Source organism: Mesoplodon mirus (assembly GCF_964341445.2).
Source record: "Mesoplodon mirus genome assembly, chromosome: 4".
Taxonomy (NCBI): domain Eukaryota; kingdom Metazoa; phylum Chordata; class Mammalia; order Artiodactyla; family Ziphiidae; genus Mesoplodon; species Mesoplodon mirus.
Window position 1 is genome coordinate 101,219,647 of NC_138979.1, and position 23,675 is coordinate 101,243,321.

The 23,675-nt window shown below is 40.7% G+C and overlaps 1 protein-coding gene across 2 annotated transcripts; it reads right to left on the bottom strand.

Moving 5' to 3' along the window:
* Positions 1 to 582: 582 nt before the first annotated feature.
* On the bottom strand, positions 583 to 22,441 carry EIF3J (eukaryotic translation initiation factor 3 subunit J). Of its 2 annotated transcripts, none has more exons than XM_082617145.1 (8): positions 22,303 to 22,441; positions 22,113 to 22,216; positions 11,441 to 11,498; positions 10,844 to 10,932; positions 6,730 to 6,844; positions 3,766 to 3,927; positions 2,007 to 2,080; positions 583 to 1,663 (listed from the first exon to the last, which is right to left on the bottom strand). In XM_082617145.1, the coding sequence occupies exons 1-8, from the start codon at positions 22,337 to 22,339 to the stop codon at positions 1,532 to 1,534; spliced, it is 771 nt and encodes a 256-aa protein (XP_082473271.1). In that variant the 5' UTR covers positions 22,340 to 22,441; the 3' UTR covers positions 583 to 1,531. The 2 variants fall into 2 exon arrangements, with proteins under 2 accessions (XP_082473271.1, XP_082473270.1); XM_082617144.1 differs by having other exon boundaries at positions 10,844 to 10,935.
* Between the last annotated feature and the right edge of the window lie 1,234 nt (positions 22,442 to 23,675).

Sequence of the window (23,675 nt, forward strand, 5' to 3'; positions counted from 1 at the left end):
ATCTTTATTGGCTGTAATTATTGCTGTGTAGTCACTACTTTCTGTTAATTCCTCAAATCATTTAGATGGTCCTGTCTTCCACTTAGTGGTCTGTAGAGCTCTGACTGAGGATCCTACTTCCTGTGTAAGAGAAATTTAAAATATTTTTTGCTCTGTCCCTACTTTTGATTCTGTGGCAGTTTCAAAAAAAGACTCCAACCACAGATTTGGTTAAATTGCTTAAAAGAAAATATATAATAGAGACGATCACCCTATCTCTGCTTACAGCCACAACCTGAGTTATAAGTTCAGTTACTCCAAATAAATAGTTCTTCTAGGTTCTTCTAGGTACTCAATTAGGCCTTAGTATCTAAACAAACAACCAAACAATTTCCCCAAATAAATAAGAAGAGGAAGGCAGCTCTATGCCTTTGTTGCTCTAGGGTGACACTATTAAGGACCTCACAAATCATTTTTGTTTTAAAACTGCATCTACTCATCAAACAAACACTTATTAATAGCTTTATAAGTATACAGAGAACTCTAGTCCCAAGAGCTTTGTTCTTTACTCTCCAAAAATATCTCTTGGGAGGTAACACAAAATTTAAGTCCTCACAATAGTGACTTTATTAAATTAGTTGCTTTATAAAACATTGCAGATGTCATAATTGTTAACATAACAATTTACCAAACTGTAGTTAAGTGGCGCAGTTTGCTGAACACGTTTTATAAAGGAAAGGAAATGCCAAAACCCTGTTAAAGCTGATCCACTGCAGCCTCAGAGAACAAAGGAGATTTGTTTCTCAGACACTTAAATCAGACAAATAAAATAGGTAAGGAGTTTCCCTCCCCCATCTGAAGCACTCCATCAGTAGAATAGTCTGATAAATAGAAACTAGACAGTCTATGCATTCAAGAGATTCCACAACTTGGTAATGCAATAATGGAGAGGTTTACCTTCTTCAGCTTCCAAGTTGGAGGGTTTTGGCCATTTAATTTTTAAGTATCAAACTAGTGCTTTTCAGCCGCCGTATCTTCACTCTGAGATAAGCAGTCTTCTTCACAATGTATTTTTAATATCCTCACGCTCAATTTTAAGACAAAGCAACTTTAATACTAGGTGCACACCACATGCCCTTTTAGCAGACTGCTTTTCTTGACAAGTTATGAAGTAGTTCAAGGAGGTATGGTTAAGGCTGTATTACTGAATGGTGCTGGTAAAAACTACACAATTTTTTGTCATGTTGCAACCTTTGTCTCCAATTTAGTGACTGCTGCTATGGAATCAGATAGCAACAACCACCTTAATAGGTCTGTTTTTTTAAACTATGATTTAGTAGCAATGGAGGTTCCCAATTTTAACCCCTTGGCAGCAAGATCCAAGTTCCCTCATTTGCACATTAGCACCTAAGTGTCAAGGGGTTAATAACCAGCACAAAAGGTACTGCACTTCTGATTGTAGCATTTGGCAGAACTGAAAGGAAAGGAAGTTGTGCTACATGTTGAAGGGATCGTGGGCAACAGAAAGAAGACACCAGGAGAAGATAAAACGTCACATGAAGTCTTCAAAATCTTGTACATATCCTCCATCATAACCACCATAATCTGCCAGATCATCTTTCATGGTAGCCTTTAATCCCCCTCCGGGAACCACACCTTTCTTCTTCTTTTTGGCTTTGCTTTGCTGAAGATAAAAAGAATTAATTCATGAGATTTTATCTACTATGGGCATCTTATATGGTACAGCAACCCTCACAGAGTCAACAAAGCTTTGCTTCCAGAAAAACCTTAGTTCTCTAAGGGAGATCCCACACCTGACCCAGAGAAATTTCTATTATTAATTCAGAAGAACATGAACATGTCTGTAAATAAAAGGATGGTAATGGCACTCATACTCCTGGTCTATTCCAATATAAATGGTATTGGTGAATTGCTTGACTTCTCAGGCTCCTACTACACTTGTTGAGAATATTATGCCTATACCCCATCCTTGTGTAATACACATTTCCCACACAGCTAGCTCTTACCTTTTCTTGCTTCTGTTTTTCACTGCAAAGTACAGTCAATGAATTGGTAATCTTTTTCAAGTCATCAATTTCCACTTAAAAAAAAAAATACCAGTAATTTTTAAGCATTTTGGAGAATAAGTAAAAGCAAAATATACATTCTTCCAGTGTTATGAGAAATCTAATTTGTCCATCATTAACTTCAGTAACTTGGAAAGGCTATTAATTTCTCCTGTTTAACATAACACGATGGAGAATCATTCAGTCTATGGCTAGGCTCACAGATCAGAACCGTTTAAAGTAAAATGGCAAACTCAGCAACAAAAAGTTATAATGAACTGTAATTATAATGACACTGCTCAACCAGAGAGAAACTAGAAATGTCTTTATAAGCTCCCAGTGCTCCCTACCATTTTTCCTTATCTGGTCTAAATACGCAGAGAATAACCATGACTTATGGAAATAAACATCCTTGATGCTCAGCGAGGAGTATCTGAATGAATATGTAATGACAATTCTTAAACCTACAGATGATAACTCCCCACCCCTTGGGGTCTCCATTTTCTAGCATAGGAACGAGAATGAAAATGGTAGTTATCTCAGAAATCTAAGTGCCCCACCAGGAAATAAGCCTATTTAGTGGACAACACATCCTTCCATCCTTATAAAAATATAAAGCTGGAAACAGACATGAGTTGTCAGCTACCCAAAAAAGTGTTCAGTCTGGTTAGAGAGCACCTTCAAAAACAGTAAAAATATATATGGAAAATAAAGTACCAACTATGGGTATATCACTGATCAAATTCAGAACCTTCAGCTTAGTAATAATTTCCCAAAGAAAACCTAACTTAAAATTCATTGTGTAGGGACTTCCCTGGTGGCACAGTGGTTAAGAATCTGCCTGCCAATGCAGGGGACACAGGTTCAAGCCCTGCTCCGGGAAGATCCCACATGCCGTGGAGCAACTGAGCCGGTGCACCACAACTGCTGAGCCCACGTGCCACAACGACTGAAGCCCGTGCGCCTGAAGCCTGAGCTCCGCAACAAGAGAAACCACCACAATGAGAAGCCCGTGCACCACAAGGAAGAGTAGCCCCCGCTTGAGGCAACTAGAGAAAGCCCGCGTGCAGCAACGAAGACCCAACGCAACCAGATTATTAAAAAAAAAAAAAAAAAAAACTCATTGTGTAGAATTTATTTTTCTCAATCTTAAAAACAGCGGACACTAGCAAAAGCAGTTCTTCCCACCTTAGTGCTATATCACCCCGGGTTGTCACTCCCATATCCCCTGCCCCTGAAATATATGACTCAGCATGAAACCAAATCCATGGACCCAGAGAATGGGTGCCAGCTCTGCTGAGCAACTTGTACCTGGCCATGGGCTTCCTCATTTATAAAGTGAACAGACACTCACTGTGGTCTCACTCAGCTCTAAAATTCTGTATGGTTTTCCCCAAAAGACACTTCACTAGCCGCCGCCTCCAATATATATTAGATAAAATAAGAAACTAGTGTTTTATTAGCTGTTGTACCAACAAGCACAGATGTCTCTTTGGGAAGCCACTGTAAAAACACTCAGAAGGCACCCTCAAAAAACAAAAACAAAACCACTCAAACTCAGTGTATATCTGCAGAACAACACTCCCAAGCTAACTGCCAAAAAGCAAATCTTAAATATATTAGAGCATCCCCTCCCGTCAAAAGTCAATCTCCATTCTCCTAAGTATGATGTGCCCCTACTTAAATCCATTCACAGAGGCCAGAGATTAGAATTACTTACATGAAATACACACATCTCGAACTAAGGCTTCCAAAAAACTGGCATAATATAGTGATTTTTCATATTGTGTAATTTTATCTTTTAGTAACTTTCCAAACTCTGTGAAGTCATCCCTTGAAGATGGGTTCATAGCATCTATTCCATAAACTGTATTATTAACACCTGTAGGAGAAAGGGGACACAGAAAATATCAGAAAGATATTTTTAAAGTTTAGAAACTAATTAGATACCTGAATAACCCTGTTATTTCATTCTAAAACAGAGGTTCTTAACCTGAGTCTACTGAAATCCTTGGACAGAATTCAAATGGTCTGTACATAATTACTGTATCACAGGTTATTTCAATATTTTGATACCTATTTCATTATAACAGGTTTCCTTTGTAAGTAAAATCCTGTGTATTTTATGCATTTAAAAACAGTATATAAAATTAAAAAAAAAAACAGTATATTAAGAAGGGGCCCAAAGGCTTCACCAGACTGCCAAAGGAGTCCCTGGCACAAAAGCGATGCTCTTAAAGCATCTGTCCAAGAACAGCCCACAGAAAAGTTGGGAGAGAAAGAAAAAAGCAAAGCAAACGAAGATGGTTCCTGTGAAAGTATCCAGCTAACTACAGAAGCTAAATAAGAGCAAACCATGTGTTAAATCCCAATAGAAAAATTAATCTGGCCTAAAAGGATTCTAGGCGATTAGACACTATGCTTCTGTATACTCCTCAATTATCAAGTAAATGAGTTGTTAACAATAACACTGATCCAGTATTTTAGTATGAGAAACACAACATTAAAATCCTATTAACCAAATGATCACCGTATGAATACATGTTTTTGCCTTTTAATCTATAATTGGTGTCCCATCTTAGAATTTATTAACACATAAACCCTTCTCTTTAATAAACACATGGGTGGCTTTTACCATTCTACAAAGACAGGATAGTGGCCAAGTGCTCTCTGTAATGAGATGAGTGTGGTTAAGACATGCCAAGCACTCGCCAGTGGAGCATCCATAGCAACTCTTGAAATTGCTAAAGACCCACTGAGAGATAAGGTCATACTTCCAGTGAAAAGGAGAATGATCACTACAGTCAGCCTGCTTGATCCATTTTAAAGAAGAGGAAGGGTAGTGGAGGAAAAAATCAAAATAACTAGATCCTTCTTGGCTCTAGGTTTCATTTAAAAGTTATTTAACTGTTTCAGGACTTCCCTGGTGGCGCAGTGGTTGAGACTCTGCACTCCCAATGCAGGGAGCCCGGGTTCAATCCCTGGTCAGGGAACTAGATCTCAAACACATGCCGCAACTAACAGTTTGCATGCCGCAACTAAGGAGCCCGTGTGCCGCAACTACGACCCAGCACAAGCAAATAAATATTTAAAAAAAAAATAAATTATTTAACTGTTTCAATACAACATTCTACCCTGAAAAGCACTCAATAGAGACAACAACAAACTTGGTTAAATGAAGTGAGAACTTTTAATTATTTCTCTGACCATGTTTCTTACATTACCCTCTGTGCCATGTAACTATCCTCCTGGAACACTCTGAACTTATTATCTATTTACAGAATCCTGAACATATCTTTTATCTTACACACTAACCACAGCTGCAGGCATGGCACACAGAAATGGAAGTCCTCTAAAGATAGGGCATGGTGAAGGCCAAGAAGGGATACAGAAAGAAAGGACCCTGAGCATTAAGAAGGCACAACCAAAGCTGAATGCCCCACCGGGACCAGCATACTATTGTCTAAATCTTATCCAGACTTAAGACAAGAGGACAGTCCTACAGTCAGTTCAATATTTAAGTCTCAAAGCTACAGACTTCACACTTCACCCAAATTTCATCCAGCTGATACATACATTTAAAGCAGCAGTATACTTTATTTGGGTCCAATGACTTTTTTTTTTTTTTTTTTTTTTTTGCGGTACGCGGGCCTCTCACTATTGTGGCCTCTCCCGTTGCGGAGCACAGGCTCCAGACACGCAGACGCAGCGGCCATGGCTCACGGGCCCAGCCGCTCCGCGGCATGTGGGATCCTCCCGGACCGGGGCACGAACCCGTGTCCTCTGCATCGGCAGGCGGACTCTCAACCACTGCGCCACCAGGGAAGCCCGGGTCCAATGACTTTTTATCTTTTTTTTTTTTTAATCTTTATTGGAGTATAATTGCTTTACAATGGTGTGCTAGTTTTTGCTCTATAACAAAGTGAATCAGCTATACATACACATATATCCCCATATCTCCTCCCTCTTGCGTCTCCCTCCCACCCTTCCTATCCCACCCCTCTAGGTGGTCACAAAGCACCAAGCTGATCTCCCTGTGCTATGCGGCTGCTTTCCACTAGCTATCTATTTTACATTTGGTAGTGTATACGTGTCCATGCCACTCTCTCATTTCATCCCATCTTACCCTTCCCCATTCCCGTGTCCTCAAGTCCATTCTCTACGTCTGCGACTTTATTCCTGTCCTGCCCCTAGGTTCTTCAGAACCATGGTTTTTTTTTTTAGATTCCATATATATGTGTTAGCATACGGTATTTGTTCTTCTCTTTCTGACTTACTTCACTCTGTATGACAGACTCTAGGTCCATCCAACTCACTACAAATAATTCAATTTCGTTTCTTTTTATGGTTGAGTAATATTCCATTGTATATATGTGCCACATCTTCTTTATCCATTCATCTGTCAATGGACACTTAGGTTGCTTCCACAATGACTTTTTATCTTAATCATCTTTTATACGATACTCAAAATAAATTATTCAAAAATCTGAACATGTATCTCACTCTGCCTTAAGTAATGAAATCCCAAATATAAACCAGAGATTAAAAACTGCTTTCTACTATCTAAATTAGCCAGTATCATGTTTCTTCAAAAAAGGTGTTTTCTGAATTTTCGTAACTAGTAAGACTTCCATAGTATTCACTTGGAACTTCAATACTGCACTGTTATCACACCCCCACTTACCAAAAGTTTCTTTCGCTAATTCGAGGTCTGCCTCTTCCTGTAATTTCTTTAGCCGCAGTTTATCTGCTAATTGTTCGTCTGGTGTTAGCACTTTAGGTTCTTCAGGTTCTTCTAACTAAAATGAGACAGCAATGAAGTTTTAAAAGGGCTGGGATTATAATGGACCCAGAACATTTCTGTATTGTATGAATTTTTTTTCTAGACACATTAAATAATAGCAAACACTTATAAAGTGTTCACTGTATTTCAGGCATTCTTTTAGATATTCTTATCCCAATTTTACAGGAAAAAAACCTGAGGCACAGAGAGGGTAAGCAACCTGCCCATGGTAACAGAAGGTTAACTCTGGTGGTCATGTGACAAGAGTTCAGATTTGAAGACTGGGTTTATTTTATGGTAATTTTTTTTAATTAAGGAATTGAGATTGCAGACAAGTTGAAAATGGCACTCTCACATACTTTGGCTAAGACTGTATATCGAAACAACCTTTCTAGGATAACTTGGTAATATTTATCAAGTCTTAAAAATATTCTTATATGCTTTAATCAAATAATTCCACTTGTAGGTATTCATCTTAAGAAACCAAAGCTGCATACAAATATTTAACCAAAAGGAGGTCAAATGGGGTATTATTCATAATATCAAATAAATTTAGAGATGACCTAAATGTTCCAGAATAGAATGGTTAAATAAAGTATATGGCACATCCATATGACAATACAATGTAGACAGAAAAAAATTTTTTTTCAAAGAATTAGAAAAACATTTCCCCCCATTTATCTTTTTGTTCCACTTCTCTGAGATGACAGTTAACAGTTTAGTTTATATCCTTTCTATATACTGTGATATAATTTTCTACAATATGTTACTACAAGGGGCTATCTTTGATAATATTTATCAAAGTGGGAAAAAGATGAAGGAAATTTGTGCCATTCATGGTTATCCATGCCTGTGCAGTTCGACAAGTTTGATTCAGAAGTCCACTTCTGAAATAGGTCACATTTTATTTCTCATGGAGAAGATGAAATAAGAAAGGTCATGATACCAAGTTAGGAAATCTCAGAACACTTTCTCAAAAGAAAAAGGGAAATATCTCAATTGCGTTAGTAGACCTGAACATCATTAAGTACTTCCTGCATCAAAATTGAATGTATCTTAACTCAATACTTGACCTAAGATAAAATTAATTTACGCAAACTAAGGTTTCTTTATGTTGGAGACTAATAACAAGATATAACAAAGTAAGTATAATTCTAACTTCAACGACCAAGAAAGATCAAATCAATACAACTTCTTAGACTGAGCTATAAGAATCCATTGCTTGTTCTGATCATATAAACACACATGTAGGGACTTCCCTGGTGGCGCAGTGGTTAAGAATCTGCCTGCCAATGCAGGAGACATGGGTTCAATCCCTGGTCCGGCAAGATCCCACATGCTGCGGAGCAATTAAGCCCGTGTGCCACAACTACTGAGCCTGCGCTCTAGAGCCTGCAAGCCACAACTACTGAGCCCACGTGCCACAACTACTGAAGCCTGCATGCCTAGAGACCATGCTCCGCAACAAGAGAAGCCACCGCAATGAGAAGCTTGCACACTGCAATAAAGAGTAGCCCCCACTCGCCGCAACTAGAGAAAGCCCTCGCGCAGCAACAAAGACCCAACGCAGCCAAAAATTAATTAATTAAAAAACACACATGTAGGTATTTTTAGATATACAAATTATTAAAAAGCATCTAAAATGTTCCTGACTTGGGGGAAACAGACATTCTCACACATTGTTGGCCATGATAATTTGCTACTAAAAAGGAAATTTAGTAGCTGATTCCAGGCCTAAGGGAGTTTACCAGATAAGCCGGGCATTACTTTTTTTTTTTTAATTTTTATTTATTTTTGGCTGCATTGGGTCTTTGTTGCTGCACGCAGGCTTTCTCTAGTTGCGGCGAGTGGGGGCTACTCTTCATTGCAGTGCGCGGGCTCTCACTGTGGTGGCTTCTCTTGTTGCAGAGCACGGACTCTAGGCACGCGGGCTTCAGCAGTTGTGGCTCATGGGCTCTAGAGCACAGGCTCAGTAGTTGTGGCGCATGGGCTTAGCTGCTCCGCAGCATGTGGGATCTTCCCAGACCAGGGCTCGAACCCATGTCCCTGCATTGGCAGGCAGATTCTCAACCACTGTGCCACCAGGGAAGCCCCAGGCATTACTTATTGTGCCAGAAAACAAGGAACCTTTCAAAGACTAATGGAGTTCTGTCAAAAGGATGAAGATAGGAACAGCTTAGAGGGACCCCTACTGTCCAATGTTGGGACAATTTAAGCATCAAAAAAAATAATAACTGTATCCGAATGAAATGTATAAAAACCTGTAAGTCCATAAATTTACTCAAAAAGAAAAAATTAAAACCCATGAAATCCCTCATTTTTCACCACTTAAAGTTATTACACCTCCTCCCTACTCTGAAAATTGGCAATTAAAAGAAAAGAAGCTTTTACATTTTCTACTACAAACCATATCCAAAGTAACCAAATAGCAAAAAAGAAAAAAAAGCCAGCCAATAAAAAAATGGAAGAAAAATCATAGAATGAAAAACCACCATTCTGCAATCCCTTAAGAAATAATTAGGCAATGATCGTCAATGACATTAAAACTATTGGGTGACAAGTTGATGTGAAACTGGATTACCTGTAAGAAGAAATATGTAATTAATTTTACAATAGAAGGATCAGACTGTCACCAACTTAACCCAGTAATCAATTTTAGCATCACTAATAACAGGACAGACATTACATGACTCCTGATGTGTGTGATGCAATATAAAGCATACAGCATTACCTCTGAAGTATTCCAACCAAAAATGTTTAATCTGAATCCAATCAAACTTTCAGACTTCACCGCCAAGTTACAGGAAATTGTAACTACAAGGAAGCAATAAGACAAATCTAGAAGGTGGGGTGTTCTTCAAGACAACTGCCCTGCTCTCTTCAATAAGTCAATGTCATTTTAAAGAGAAAGACAGACACTCTAGGAGACTTAGGATACAAAGTACATGCAAGGTCCTTGTCTGAACAAACCATATGTAAAGACATTTTGGGACAATTAAAGAAATGTATATAAACTGAGTATTAGATGATCTTAAAAAATTACTGTTCATTACATTAGGAATGTAATCATGTGAGAAATATTCTTGCTTTTTCAGAGATGTATACTGAAGAATTTAAAGGTAAAATGCATAATGTTTGTTATTTGATATATTTTAGCAAAAAAAGAACAGATGAAGTATGGTAAAATATTACCAACTGTTAAATTTAGGTAATTTGTATGATTATCCATTATGCTATTTGCTTGAAATTTTTCTTAATGAAAAGTCAAGGGAATTCCCTGGTGGTCCAGTGGTTAGGACTGGGCATTTTCACTGCGGGGGCCCGGGTTAAAAATAAAATAAGAAAGCTCGCCATGATCTATGGCAAGATTTCCATGATATATGAAATAAAGCAAGATGAAAACTATAAAATTGGGAGGAATATGACTATACAGTCGTATACAAATGTACAAAGTCACCTTGGAGACATCATAAACCAATATTTACTTATGGGAGAGGGAGAGAAACAGGACAATGAGTGAAGAGTTGGGAGAGCTTCTTAATACCGTTCTGATTTTTGAATCATGTAAATGTGTTTTCTATTCAAAAAGCAAGTAAATTAACACAAAATTCCTGATCTTGCTCCGAATAATCAAGAACAAAAACATTTATACAGCACATGGCAGAGAAATGGACACTTTCTGTATTCACTCAAAATGTACACTGCAAAAAAAAAAAAAAGACTAATCACAGCTAGAGAGAACTGCAGGCACTGACAAAAATCACTGACTATGGTCACAACACAGTCATGTTCCCAAATGTCTGTGAAAACTTAAAAAGGCATTCTAATACATAAAGCTTCTGGGTTTGGTTTTTGCAAAAACCACAAATTCGGTTTGTTTAGGATCATCTTATCTGACGGTATCCATTTATAGTCCTTACAAAGCCCTTCAAATGATTAGGTAATATTGCCTATTAAGATACTGCACCACTACTGATGTGAGAATTCTGTATTTTAGAAAATAAATAGTACTTACCCTCTTTTTAATTTCTTCTTGCCTTTTCTTCTGCTGCCGTTCTTTCTCTTTTATCTTCTCTGCTGTTTTTTTCTTTTCTGAAATTTTTACTTCTGAAAGTAATGTTTTAATCACAGTTATCTTGAATACTTTCCAGTTTATGAATGAGACAGACATGATACTTATATACTTCAAGAGACCAAACCTCACCCGGCTCCAATTTCATATGGTGATTTCCTGGCAAATAAGAATAGGAAAGTTCTGGGACTCTTCCTTTCTCCTCTCTAGTCTGACCCCTAAGATCCAAACATCTCCCTTCTTATTTCCCTACAGTCCTTCAGGCAGGACTTAGATCATTCAACTATGATGCCTCATCTTTTACTCTCTCCTTTAACAAAAGCACTCAAACAGAAATTTGGCAGGTATCTAATCTGATTATGTTTTGAGGAGAGAGAAGAGATACAGGGAGAAGAGAATGAAGTGGGAACGGAAGAGTGTTTGGTTTCTAAAAATAACCAAAATTTCCGATTTTGTAGGCATTTTCTCATTTGTCTTAACATAAGCATCAGATGTTCACTAAGATATAAAACCAAAAATGGAAGAACCCCAATGGCTCACCTGGTTTTACTTCTGCTTCTTCTTTTTTTTCATCATCATCATCATCATCCCAGTTATCCTAAAGAAAAGGACCTCCGTTAATAATTCTTGCATGTTTACTTTCCATGTGATCTTTATTATCAGCTTGTCTAACTCCACAGAAACAAGTTTGTTGGGGGTTTTTTTTTGGTGTTGCATTAAATTTATAAATTAATTTTGGGAGAACTGACATCTTATAATGTTGAACTGCCCTAGCCAAGAAAAAGGGCTATCTTTCCATCTGTTCAAGGCTACCTCTGTATCTTTCAAGGAGTGTTTTAAAGTTTCTCTTAGAGGTTTTGCACATTTCTCTTTAGGTTTATTCCGAAGTATTTCATCATCTCTGTTGCCATTGTAAATAGGTTTTTTTTTTCCTTTTATGTCCTCTAACCAGTTAGTATTTTAGTATAGAAAAGCTATTGGTTTTTGTACGTTAATTTTTTATCTTGCTACCTTACTAAATTCATTTCTCTTAAGTTAGTTCCATCATTGATTTTCTAGGGTTTCCCCAGGTACACTACCATATCATCTGCAAACAAGAGATAGCTTTATTCCTTCTTTAACAATTCGTGTGCCTCCACAATTGATTTCTCTTATCTAACTGCACTGGCAAAACCTCTAGTACAGCGTGAATGAACAGTGGCAGAGAAAATGGGCATCATTGCTCTGTTCTTCTCTTAACGGAAATGCCTCTAGTGTTTTCCCCATTAAGTGCTATGCACCCCACCACATTTATGCAGTAAAATTTAAACTTTCCTTTTATTCCCTCTGGATTCCAAGTCAATCAGAAAGTCTTTTTTTTTAATTTTATTTATTTACTTATTTTTGGCTGTGTTAGGTCTTTGTTGCTGCATGCCGGCTTTCTCTAGTTGTGGCAAGCGGGGGCTACTCTACATTGAGGTATGCAGGCTTCTCACTGTGGCGGCTTGTCTTGTTGCGGAGCACGGGCTCTAGACGCACGGGCTTCAGTAGTTGTGGCTTGCGGGCTCTAGAGCGCAGGTTCAGTAGTTGTGGCGCACAGACTTAGTTGCTCTGCGGCATGTGGGATCTTCCCGGACCAGGGCTTGAACCCGTGTCCCCTGCATTGGCAGGTGGATTCTTAACCACAACGCCACCAGGGAAGCCCAGAAAGTCTTTTCTTAAAGCAAGGAATTTTCTTCTAGAACATGTATGCTTTCACTGTTTTTTTCATTTAGATCTCTGATCCACTGGAGGTTTTTCTTTTGTATGGTGTGAAGTATGGATCTAAATTTATCTTTTTCCAAATGGTTACCCACTGTCACAGCACCATCTATTGAAAAGTCCACCTTTCCAATATTTTCTAACTATAAATAGAGTATAATCTCTAAAAATTGTGAACCACTATGTTGTATACCTGAAACTTAAAATATTGTAAATCAGCTATATCTCAATTTTAAAAAAAGTCCATCTTTGCCCTGTGATTTACCATATACTAAATTTTCTTAGGTACCTACTCTATTTCTGTTTTCTATTCTATCCCACTGGTCTGTTGTCTCTTCACATACCAGTACCTACTGTTTTGATTAGAGGCTTTATTGTATGTAAGCTGGGGCTAGTCACCCCTTGCAGGTTTTCAGGGATTTTTACTGTTTTCCTGGCCATTCTTGCACATTTGTTTGTCCATATGAACTTTTATATCAACTTGTCTAACTCCACAAAAAAGCTTCTCCATTAACAATTAAAACACAAGACAACCAAGCCAAAACTAATAGCCTCTCTTAAATAATTCAGTTGTTTTAAATGAAAAATTGAGCAGTCTTTATACTTCTTACTTCCCCAAATATAAAAGCATCCAACATTCTAGCTAATGGCTTGATTATTTCAAGCAATATTCCATACAACACAACCCTGGTTAATGAATTAAATCTTTATAAAAATTAAAGCCCAACACTATAAATCAACTATACTTCAATTTTAAAAAATTAAATTAAAAAAAAAAAAAGTTAATCCCAGTATTAGAAAAGTCAAGAGCTGATCAACAGCTTCATGGAACCCACTCCGTAACTTGGGCGGGGCACTTTAAGGTGGATCTATATATACTGTCTTTTCTATGCCCAGCACAGTCACTGGGCAAGATATAAACCAATTATCAAACAATCTTCTAAAGGCTCCACAGAAGTTAGAAGGTTTAATAGAGAAAGACACAGCCCTGTGTTTAAACAGGCTTTAATCTATAGGTAGCCTGACCACTGTCTCAACAACCGCCAGGCACACCAGGACACACCCACTGGAAGCTGAGCCACAGCATGGCAGGTGTAAAGCAGGAGGCCCTGATGCTACTGGAAGAGGCAGAGGCTGACTAATGTGCCATAACTATGACACCAAGCTTCTGGTTTTTAACAAGACAGGTCATAAATCTGAATCAGTCTAGGTATATAAACTAACCAAGCCTTGATTCTTAATAAAAATCTGTAAATCCAAAGAAATAAAAAATCCTGATTAAGGCTGCCATTGGGTCTGCAAGCAGTGGGAAGAACTTTGTACAAAAGCATTTTTTTTTTTTTTTTTTTTTTTGCGGTATGCGGGCCTCTCACTGTTGTGGCCTCTCCCACTGCGGAGCACAGGCTCCGGACGCGCAGGCCCAGCGGCCACGGCTCACGGGCCCAGCCGCTCCGCGGCATATGGGATCCTCCCAGACCGGGGCACGAACCCGCATCCCCTGCATCGGCAGGCGGACTCTCAACCACTGCGCCACCAGGGAGGCCCCAAAAGCATTTTTATAATAACTTTACCTTCACAATTTAACCCTTAGTTCATAGTTAACAAACAGAATGAAAACAAACCAGCTAGTCACTGTTTGAACATCTAAGATACTAGATTAGAAATTAGATAGCAAATGTTTATATTACCCTGATGGTTTGCTTAAGTGCTTGTATCAATACACCATAGTACAAAAGGAACCAGAGAGCTAAATATAAAAGTTAACTACTACCAAGAGTTTTTTGTCATTTTAATCTTCACAGAATACAGGAAAGCTGGGTCTGTGAGTGATATGCTGCTTAAGATGGTGCTTCAGACAAAAGGACCATCTGCTTACTTCCAGGGGATGTTTATTTATAACTCCCTACTAATAACAGTGATGAGGATAATAATAATAGACAGCATTTATTGAGGGTTTACTTTGCACCAAGCACTGTGCAACATACTTTATGTTTTATTTTTACTTTTTAAATTTTGGCTGCAGAGAGAGGCCTGTGGGATTTTAGTTCCCCAGCCAGGGATTGAACCTGGGCCCCTGGCAGTGAGAGCACGGAGTCCTAACCATTGGACAGCCAGGGAATTCCCCAAAGGACTTACATATAGTAACAGTTAACCCTCACAAAAGTTCTGTAAGTAAGGTGGTGTTATCCCTACTTTACATATAAGTACACTAAGGCCCAGAGATAGTTATCCCACAATCTGAATGGAAAAATAATGAAGGAACCTGTTTTGAACAGGCCAAAGTTCCTTTAAAGCGTCATATTAAACATGACTTCTTACCTGAGTGCTGAAGTATAAAATAAATGTCTGGGAACTAGGTCCCTCCACGCCAAAATTTGTTCTTTCAATTAGTTCTGGAATGAGGTCCCCTGGAATTTCAAGGAACCCCATATCAAAGAGAAGGGTTACAGTATATACTAAGATATGCCCAGCTGCAACTATGTCAATTATTCATCTCAAATTGCCTGTGCTAGATTTCCACTAATTTTAACAAATGAGTCTAGCAGCCTCTGGTACTAGGAGGCCAAGAAGGGAGAGGTATAGCTGAAAATGAGCAGCTCCATCCCAGTAACTCCAACATACAGAAACGGCACAACAGAGTAACGTTTCTGTTCAGTGCTGATGTGCCTCAGTTCCCTTTACCAGTAAAACATCACCCCACCCATATCACTGCTCCTTCAGTATCTCATTCGCACTAACTCTATTCCCCACCTCTACCCTGCCCTGGTTTCCCTATCAAAGAATAAACCTTATTCCAGACAGTCATTACATTGTCCCATCAGTGCAAGCATAACAAGGCTACCTAGAATTCCACCACAGAATGGATTTTAGTAGCAAAAACAGTGGTTCCTATCAATAAGTCTTGGAAACAACCATGACATCTGCTCCTCAGTTCATAAAAGGACCATGAAAGGCACCCTCACCCCAGACTGCTTGAAACAGTAATAACTGCCCTGAAGTTATTCCTATACTGGGGACAAGTTCCTAAAGAAGGGAGCATAGTGATGTCAGCAAAAAGAGACTGGCCATACTTCCAAACAGATGCAATCCCCAAAGCAGAAGGCCAGGTAGCTTTCCCCCAGAACTTAAAGAGTTTTTGCATCCTTAGTTATAAAAGTAAATGTATAAAAGTAGAATGTCTACATTTGCCTAATTTTCCATAAACATCAGGACTTTGTAAATACTGACAATAAATTCAGATAAAATGTAAGAAGGGTTCCAAGAGAAACACCTAAAATGAACACTTAAAATAGGGAGTTAAGTCTATAATTTAGTAAGTCCTAAATGGTTGTTTTTGGTTCAAGAGATTACTTATAAATATCCAGTTAAATTCTTTACCCAATTATCATTGGTAACCAATAACTCTTCCAACTATAATATCCCATCTATCTCCAGAAGTATTAACCAGGCTGCTCTCCTAAAATGGCCAGCTTCCTTAGAAGAGAGGCTGTTGATAAACTACTCGCTTATCTATACTCATGTTCTACACACACCCAGCATCATTTGAGCCATTTCTCTGAAAGAGATGGCTGCTTTTCAAGTTTAAAACCTGCTTCCCAATCAAATATGACTAAGAATTGAAAATATAACATAAAAAATTTAAACCCTGCTTTCTTTATTCCTAATAATGCAGCCAGTAGTTGGCCAGTCTGTCATTTTTATAATGTACAACTACAGAATGTCACATGCAATGAGAGAACACATTTAGGGCTGAAAATGTTTTCCAACTTAAGCAAGATATATTTATAGATTGTCAAATAGAAGTAGCTTCAAATGAGCAGTAAATTTCTTCTGTCCCATAGCAATAGCCCATTAACTAACATATACTCCTCCCCCTTTCTTCTTTAGTTTGGTTTAGATAAAGCATAATCTCTTGCAGTAAGAGTCATTTACTGGTGTTCTGTAAGCTGTACCAACCTGCTCTGAGAAGCCTCAGAACTCTGTAGTGAGCTACTGCCATGGCTAGACCTGCCAGGAAAGTTTAGTTTTTAAAAGCCCAAATATTCTTCCATCACCTCAGAACTATGATGGTCTCTGGAAGCCAAGGTACCTGCCTCAATAAATTCTACTTCACTTAAGTCAGTTCATTAAGTTTTTAACACCCTACTATGGCTCAGCACTCTGCTGAATTCCATCTTAATGCCGACCTGTCTCATATTTGGAACTGTTATCAATTCTACTTTAAATTCCTGGCTAAGCTAGATCAAGAACAAGACACTGAACTCTAAACAAGTGCCTTATTTATTTTCAATGGTCCAGCATGACAAATATATTAGGTAAATATTTTTCAGTATTTTTTTTGCCTTTTAAATTCTTAAGATGTCATTTATTGTGTGTTTTTCTTTAAAAAAGGAAAAGACAAAAACAAAAAATGTAAAAGGAGATTCAAATTGCAAAACAAAGGAGAATACAGAGGCACAAGTGGAGGAGGAGTTTACTCGATAGAAACAAGGTAGCCAAGTCTAATTATGGCGAACTGGGTGGGGGGCCAGGAGGGGGTAATGGATGCCTTATTGTAAAAATAACCATCCTAACTAAACATGCTTCCTAACTAAAAACTTATTCGTTTATAAAAAAAACTGTCAGGGTATTGAAATGATACAACTGGTATTTTCTTCAAAATAATCTGGTTGGGGGAGGAGAGCAGTAAGTGGGGATACAGAAGATATAAGATTGGTCATGGTTTTTAAAAGTTTTATTTTTCTTTATTTTATTTTTTATTTTTTGGCTGTGTAGGGTCTTAGTTGTGGCACGCAGGCTTCTCTCTAGCTGTGGTGTGCAGGTTCTCTCTCTAGTTGTGGCGCGCAGGCTCCAGAGTCGGTGAGCCCTGTAATTTGCAGCACATGGGCTCTCTAGTTGAGGCTTGTGGGCTCAGTAGTTGCAGCACGCAGGCTTAGTTGCCCCATGGCATGTGGGATCTTAGTTCCCTGACCAGGGATCAAACCTGCATCCCCTGCATTGGAAGGCAGATTCTTTACCACTGGACCACCAGGTAAGTCCCTGGTCATGGGTTTATTAAACTTTTCTTTCCACTTCTTTATATGTTTAGAACCTCTCGTAAGTTACACACACACACACTTCCAGATACCCATATCCTAGCAAAATGCCACCTTCTGAGAATTTCCCAGCAATCTCCAATTTCTTTGAAATACAGATGCCCTACTTCAGAAGTACTGTTTCCAATGCTTAAAAATGTCCTTACTCTGGTAGATATAAACTATTAAACAGGATAGGATCCTAACACACAGTTGAATGGGCACGATGAGGCAGGCAGTTTTCAACTAAGTCAGCTCGCTAGGATCTTTTAAAGAAATTCTGTAATAACATTACAGAAGCAAATGTCTGAGATGATTGATCACAGCCAGAAGTTTTCTCATAACAAACTCCACACCCTTTGAATAAATCTAGCTTCTAATCTGTTTTACTGAAATGATGGGATACCAGTAAAATGGAGTAAAAGTTGTATTGTTCCTGCGTGCAGTGAGTAGGTACTCACTGCCCTCCTTCCTTCCTTCCTTCCTTCCTTCCTTTCTTTCTATTTGGCTGCGTTGGGTCTTCGCTGCTGCACGTGGGCTTTTCTCTAGCTGTGGCGAGCGGGGGCTACTCTTTGTTGCAGTGTGCGGGCTCCAGACGCACAAGCTTCAGTAGTTGTGGCACGTGGGCTCTAGAGCGCAGGCTCAGTAGTTGTGGCACACGAGCTTAGTTGCTCCGTGGCATGTGGGATCTTACCGGACCAGGATCGAACCTGTGTCCCCTGCACTGGCAGGCAGACTCTTAACCACTGCACCACCAGGGAAGTCTGTGCCTTCTTAATCAACATAGCCTACACATCATTCCAGCAATGGGGAAGGAGTCCAGAGATATATGCCAAGCAAACAATTCCTCCCACTGCCTCTGCATAACATCAGGATAGTACAGAAAGGGAATATAAAGCTAATGTGACAGGAAAGTACGCTCCCTAGTTCTCACCTTTTCACTGGGAAGAAGCATAGACTCCCCCTCACCATGAATATTAAAAATTCTACAGTTTCACCTAAACGCACTGCCACTTTCAGACAGCTATCTGAAAAGTCAAGGGCAGCAAAATGCTATATCTACTGAAAGACAGTAAACTACTGAAGCAAGTTACTGTAACGAAGACCTCAATTTTCCTTTCATTTCTCAGGACACTACAAATGACATTAAACCTGTACTCTTAAAGGTTAAACACTAGATGCTGACATAAACTGAAGAACTTACTGTTTCTACATACCTTACTTTTGAAGGACTTTTCAAAAATTCACATACTGTATTATTTAAGGACTATGATTATTCGATCTCATGGAAACTAAACCTTGTTAGCATCTCCTTACAAAAGGATTAAATGCTAAAACATCAGAATTCAGAAATTTGGTATTATAGGTATCCCTCACTTTTTAAAGTTCACTTTATGCCACTTCGCTTTTTCGAATGACTTTCATTAATAACTGTGCTCGCGAAGTGAAAGAAATCCAAAGAGGATTTTCGCTTTTATTACAAGTGAAAATAGCATTTGTTTTTGCACTGAGCCATCATAGAGGCAGCGTGCACCCAAGCAGCAAGAGTGGCACCGCCAAGGCCAAGCTCCTTCTCCACCAAGCTACTCAGCATCTCAGCATCAAGATGCCATAGCTTAGAACTGTGTCTGCAAGCATCTGTGCTTTACCTTGTTTCATCTTGTGCATTTGTTAGCAAGATGTGTCCTAAGGCAATTGCTTCTTTCAGCTTAGGGAAGGTTTCATAGGAATGCTCTACTTTTGGATAGCAGGGAAAACCTGTACTCACTACCATTCAAGGTGACAAATTTTAACTCTAGATTGGTAACCTCTGAGCAAGCAAAAGCTTGCTTGATAACCATGGTCATTCAGTTCAAAACAAAAAATTCACAGTAAACAGCCACTGTGGAGAGAACTTACTCCTACTGAGCTTAAGAAAGCACAAAAAAATGTGGCACAAAAATAACCCCAGCTACTCGATCTAAACAGCCTAAAGATATTTTCCATTAGCTAGAAAAATATTCTCTCTTGCAGAGAGAGAATTAACATTTACTGAGTGCCTACCAAGTGCCAGGCAACTCTGCTTAATGCTTGACATATTATCTCATTTAAAGTGCAAAATAATCCTGAGGTAGCTTCTGTAATGACAAGATTGGGAAATGGGGGGCTTCCCTGGTGGCGCAGTGGTTGAGAGTCCGCCTGCCAATGCAGGGGACACGGGTTCGTGCCCCGGTCTGGGAGGATCCCACATGCCGCGGAGCGGCTGGGCCTGTGAGCCATGGCCGCCGAGCCTGCGCGTCCGGAGCCTGTGCTCCGCAACGGGAGAGGCCACAACAGTGAGAGGCCCGCATACCGCAAAAACAAAACAAAACAAAACAAAACAAAACAAAGATTGGGAAATGGAAGAGAAAAAAAAAGGATTAAAAAACTGGTTCATGACAACAAACAGAAAATATCAAGGCAAAAATATAGATCCAGGTCTGTCTATTCCAAACTACTAGGAATCAAACTACTCCATGAACACCTTATCTTGGATATCTTGGAGAAACTCAGAAATAAACCAGCATTTCAACATAGAAATAAAATGGACAAGTTCAGCTTTCTACTCCAATATCAACTTCAAAGTTTATGTAAAAGAAATAAGCTACTTGTATAAAAGAAAGAAATTCTGCACTAAAAGACTGCAAAGAGGCGAGATGACCTTTAGGGTACGTAAGATTTACCTTTTTGTAAATAAGATTTACAACTTATAAATCTCCAAAATTAGTTCCAAGTGGTCAGAATTATATTTATCAGGATTGACACCATTTAGATACAATAATTTCAGTCAGGCTTCTTCATGATATCAGTCTAGACTACTTCATTCAAACTTCATTTTCTGGTAATTCTTTTCTGATTTCTCTAGTCGTTTCTTCTCACTTATTCCCAATTTTCATAACAGATGTCTTAACTCCTACATCCACTCTGCACAGAAAAAGTGAAAGGACAAATCTGAACTAAAGGCTCAAAACAGAAAATCTGCTACAATGTAGGGAGGTAACTAATATCTCGCAATGAGGCTGATAACACAATCCATTCCCATGTCTATACAACGTTTAAATGAAGCATTTAAGTATCTTCACAATAGTATTGCTCATTTATTAACCCCAAGATTTGCAAAGCTCGCGTCATCCCTGAACCTCAGGCTGTTCAATGAATTGGACATCCACCTCAACAGACTCAGGTAAAAATGTAACAAAAGCAGTATTAACACAAAATTCAGAGTGATTACCTAGCTTAAATTTTTTTCAACCCAAGCAGAAGGATTTGTAGGGTTGTTAGCATGAGCTGAAGGGTAGAAGTTAGAAGAGTAAAACATTCACTAAACGAATCGAAACCATAAAAAACCATTTTCCAACTCATACTAAACTTTATCTTCACAAAAATAAAAAGATTTTGAGAAGTTTGTTAATAAGAGTCTTAACATTCTGTGCTTGAGACTTTTGTAGCTACCTGAAAAACAAAAACGAACGCAGTAGTCATAATGTCATCTGAAGCCGCATCTGAAGCCCCCAGGAGTTCTCAAAAACAAACGAAGACGGTAAATCGGGTTCAAATCTACAAGGCATAGGAAAAACAAACAACCACCAAACAAACACAAAACACTGACTCCCTCGTCTTCTCCAACCACCAAATCTTCACTATTCCCTTACGCGTTCGTGTGTAGATGAATAATAGGTCGCTGTGTGGACTACCCAGGTTTCTCATCACTAACTGCTAGCTATCTCAGTACACAGTTCATCCTTTTACCACAGGATGGGAGAAGGGAGGCTAAAAATTATTGCCTTTGTGTGGGGAAAAAAGGGGGGGGGCTGAAATTAAACCACAATATTTCACTCATCTAACACCTCGAACAAACTCTACAAATGGGCCTTCGGGGATATAAATGAGTTACTGGCCCTGGGGAGACCTGAGCTTGAAAGGGCAGGTAGGTTGCAAGACTTTCCATATGGGATAAGCCAGGGGCTCCATTCTCAGCTTCCCAGTCTCATCCCCGCGAGCAACTCCGGACCGCGAAGTTTGCACGTGGGCCGGTCCAGCAGCTGCTGTCACCTCCCGTCGCCAGTTGGCGGGTGGGATCCAGGCCGGAGCGCAGACCTTCAATGAAGGGCTGGGGCTAGGGCTAAGGCTAGGGCTGGGGCCGGCAACTCGCCAGGGAAGTTCAACAGACCACGCTGCCCGCCTCCGGCCCATATGGCCGGCGAGAGTGGAGGGTACAGGGCACCGCCAGGCCCTACGCTCGAGCCTAGACCCACGGCCCGCAGGCCCGGGCGGCGCCCCTGGGCCCACAGTCCGTCCGCCCGCCCGTCGGCGGGCAACTCTGCCCGCGACGGCGCCAGCCCGCTCCAACACTGCTCGGAGCCCCGGCCCGCACCCACCTTGACGTCCTCGTCCTCGTCCTCGCCTTCCCAGCGGTCCCCGCCGGCGGTGCCGCCGCCCCCCACCTTCCGCACCGGGTCTTCCACGGAGAACGTGTCAGCGTCTACGGAAGAGAGCGAGCCACGTTAATGCCTGCCTGGGTGTGGGGCCAGCGCCGACCCGGGCCCTGCTCCCGGAACTTCTCCTCACCCCAGGAGTCGGAGTCCCCCGCCGCTGCCGCCGCCATCTCGAGCCGGGTGTAAGCGTGTGCGAGTAGAGAGCGAGCAAAGAGTTAGCGCGGCGGATGTGAGTCACTGGATCTGCTCTCGTTGGCCGGCGCAGGGCACGCTGGGACCTTGGCTGACTGAACGCCAGGGCCCAGGCCCCGCCCCTTCTGGCGGCGGCTGGGGCGACGTGCGCGCGGGCCAGAAGGGGGCGCGGAATGCGGCGGGCGAGGCGGAGCGTCCTGTACTCCACGCCCCGGGGAGGTCCTGTGGGCTAGTGGGGTGGGGAGAGAGGAAGGGGCTGAGGGAAGGCACCCAATCCTGGGCCCTGGGAAGGAAATGTAAGTGCGGGAAAGTTCTCAGGGCGGTACCTTGCCTGGCGCTAGGCTCTCGCCTGCCCTCTCCACCCCTCCCCTGCCAACCCCATCCGCGCCCCAACCAGTCGGATGCGCCCTTCCTCTGGTCACACGGATCGCCACTCGCTGCCGCTGGCTGATACCTAGGAGATCCACAGCCTCTCCACGCCTCACTCAGAAGCGGGCTCTGAACTCCACGCCCACCTGTGGGGGCGGTGGATTGGCCTCCCCGATCACTGGAGGGCGCGGTTGCACTGGGCGAGGTGGGGTCCCTCTGGAAGCCGGGGTACGCAGGGCTCCCGGGAAGAAGCGAGCGGAGAGGGCCGAGCTCCTGTCAGCCTTCCCACCCAGGGTGCTCAGAGTCAGCTCCTGGCACACTTGCCTCCAGTTCGGGATCGAAGGCAGCCCCAGTGCTCAAGGATTTTCCCTTCCTTTGAGCTCCTTGAAGCCAATACATGATTCATTCTTTCGCAGAATAATTTCGGAACTCGATCTGCGCTAAGCATAAACTCTAGCCTTGCCCTAAAGGAGCGCACAATCAAGTAGCAAAAATAGACATGTAAACACATTTCGACACAGTGCGATGACCGCAACAAAAAGAAGCATTGCGAGGTTAAATGTAAATGGGTAACTTTAACCGCGGGGGGCAGGCGGGGAGCGGTAGGCTACATGAAAGGCTTCGGGAGGGTAAGCACTGCAGTAACGAGTTTTAAAGACCAGGTGAAATTTGCTCCAGTGCATTTCCAGTAGAAAGATTGCATGTGGTCCCTGGTCTGACTGCATGGCGCAATTGGAGATAAGCTGAAAAGGTAAACTGATCGTAATAAAGGGTTTAAGATGGGTTAACCTGCACTCTGTCCTTTGGGCCATTGGGCTCCACTGCAGGATTTTCAGAGGCGTGCAGTTTCAGTTATTTTTATTTTGTTTTTGTTGTTTTCTTTATTTTTGAATATGTAACACACGTACTTGGTACAACGTTCAAGTTATAAAAGGGTATACACAG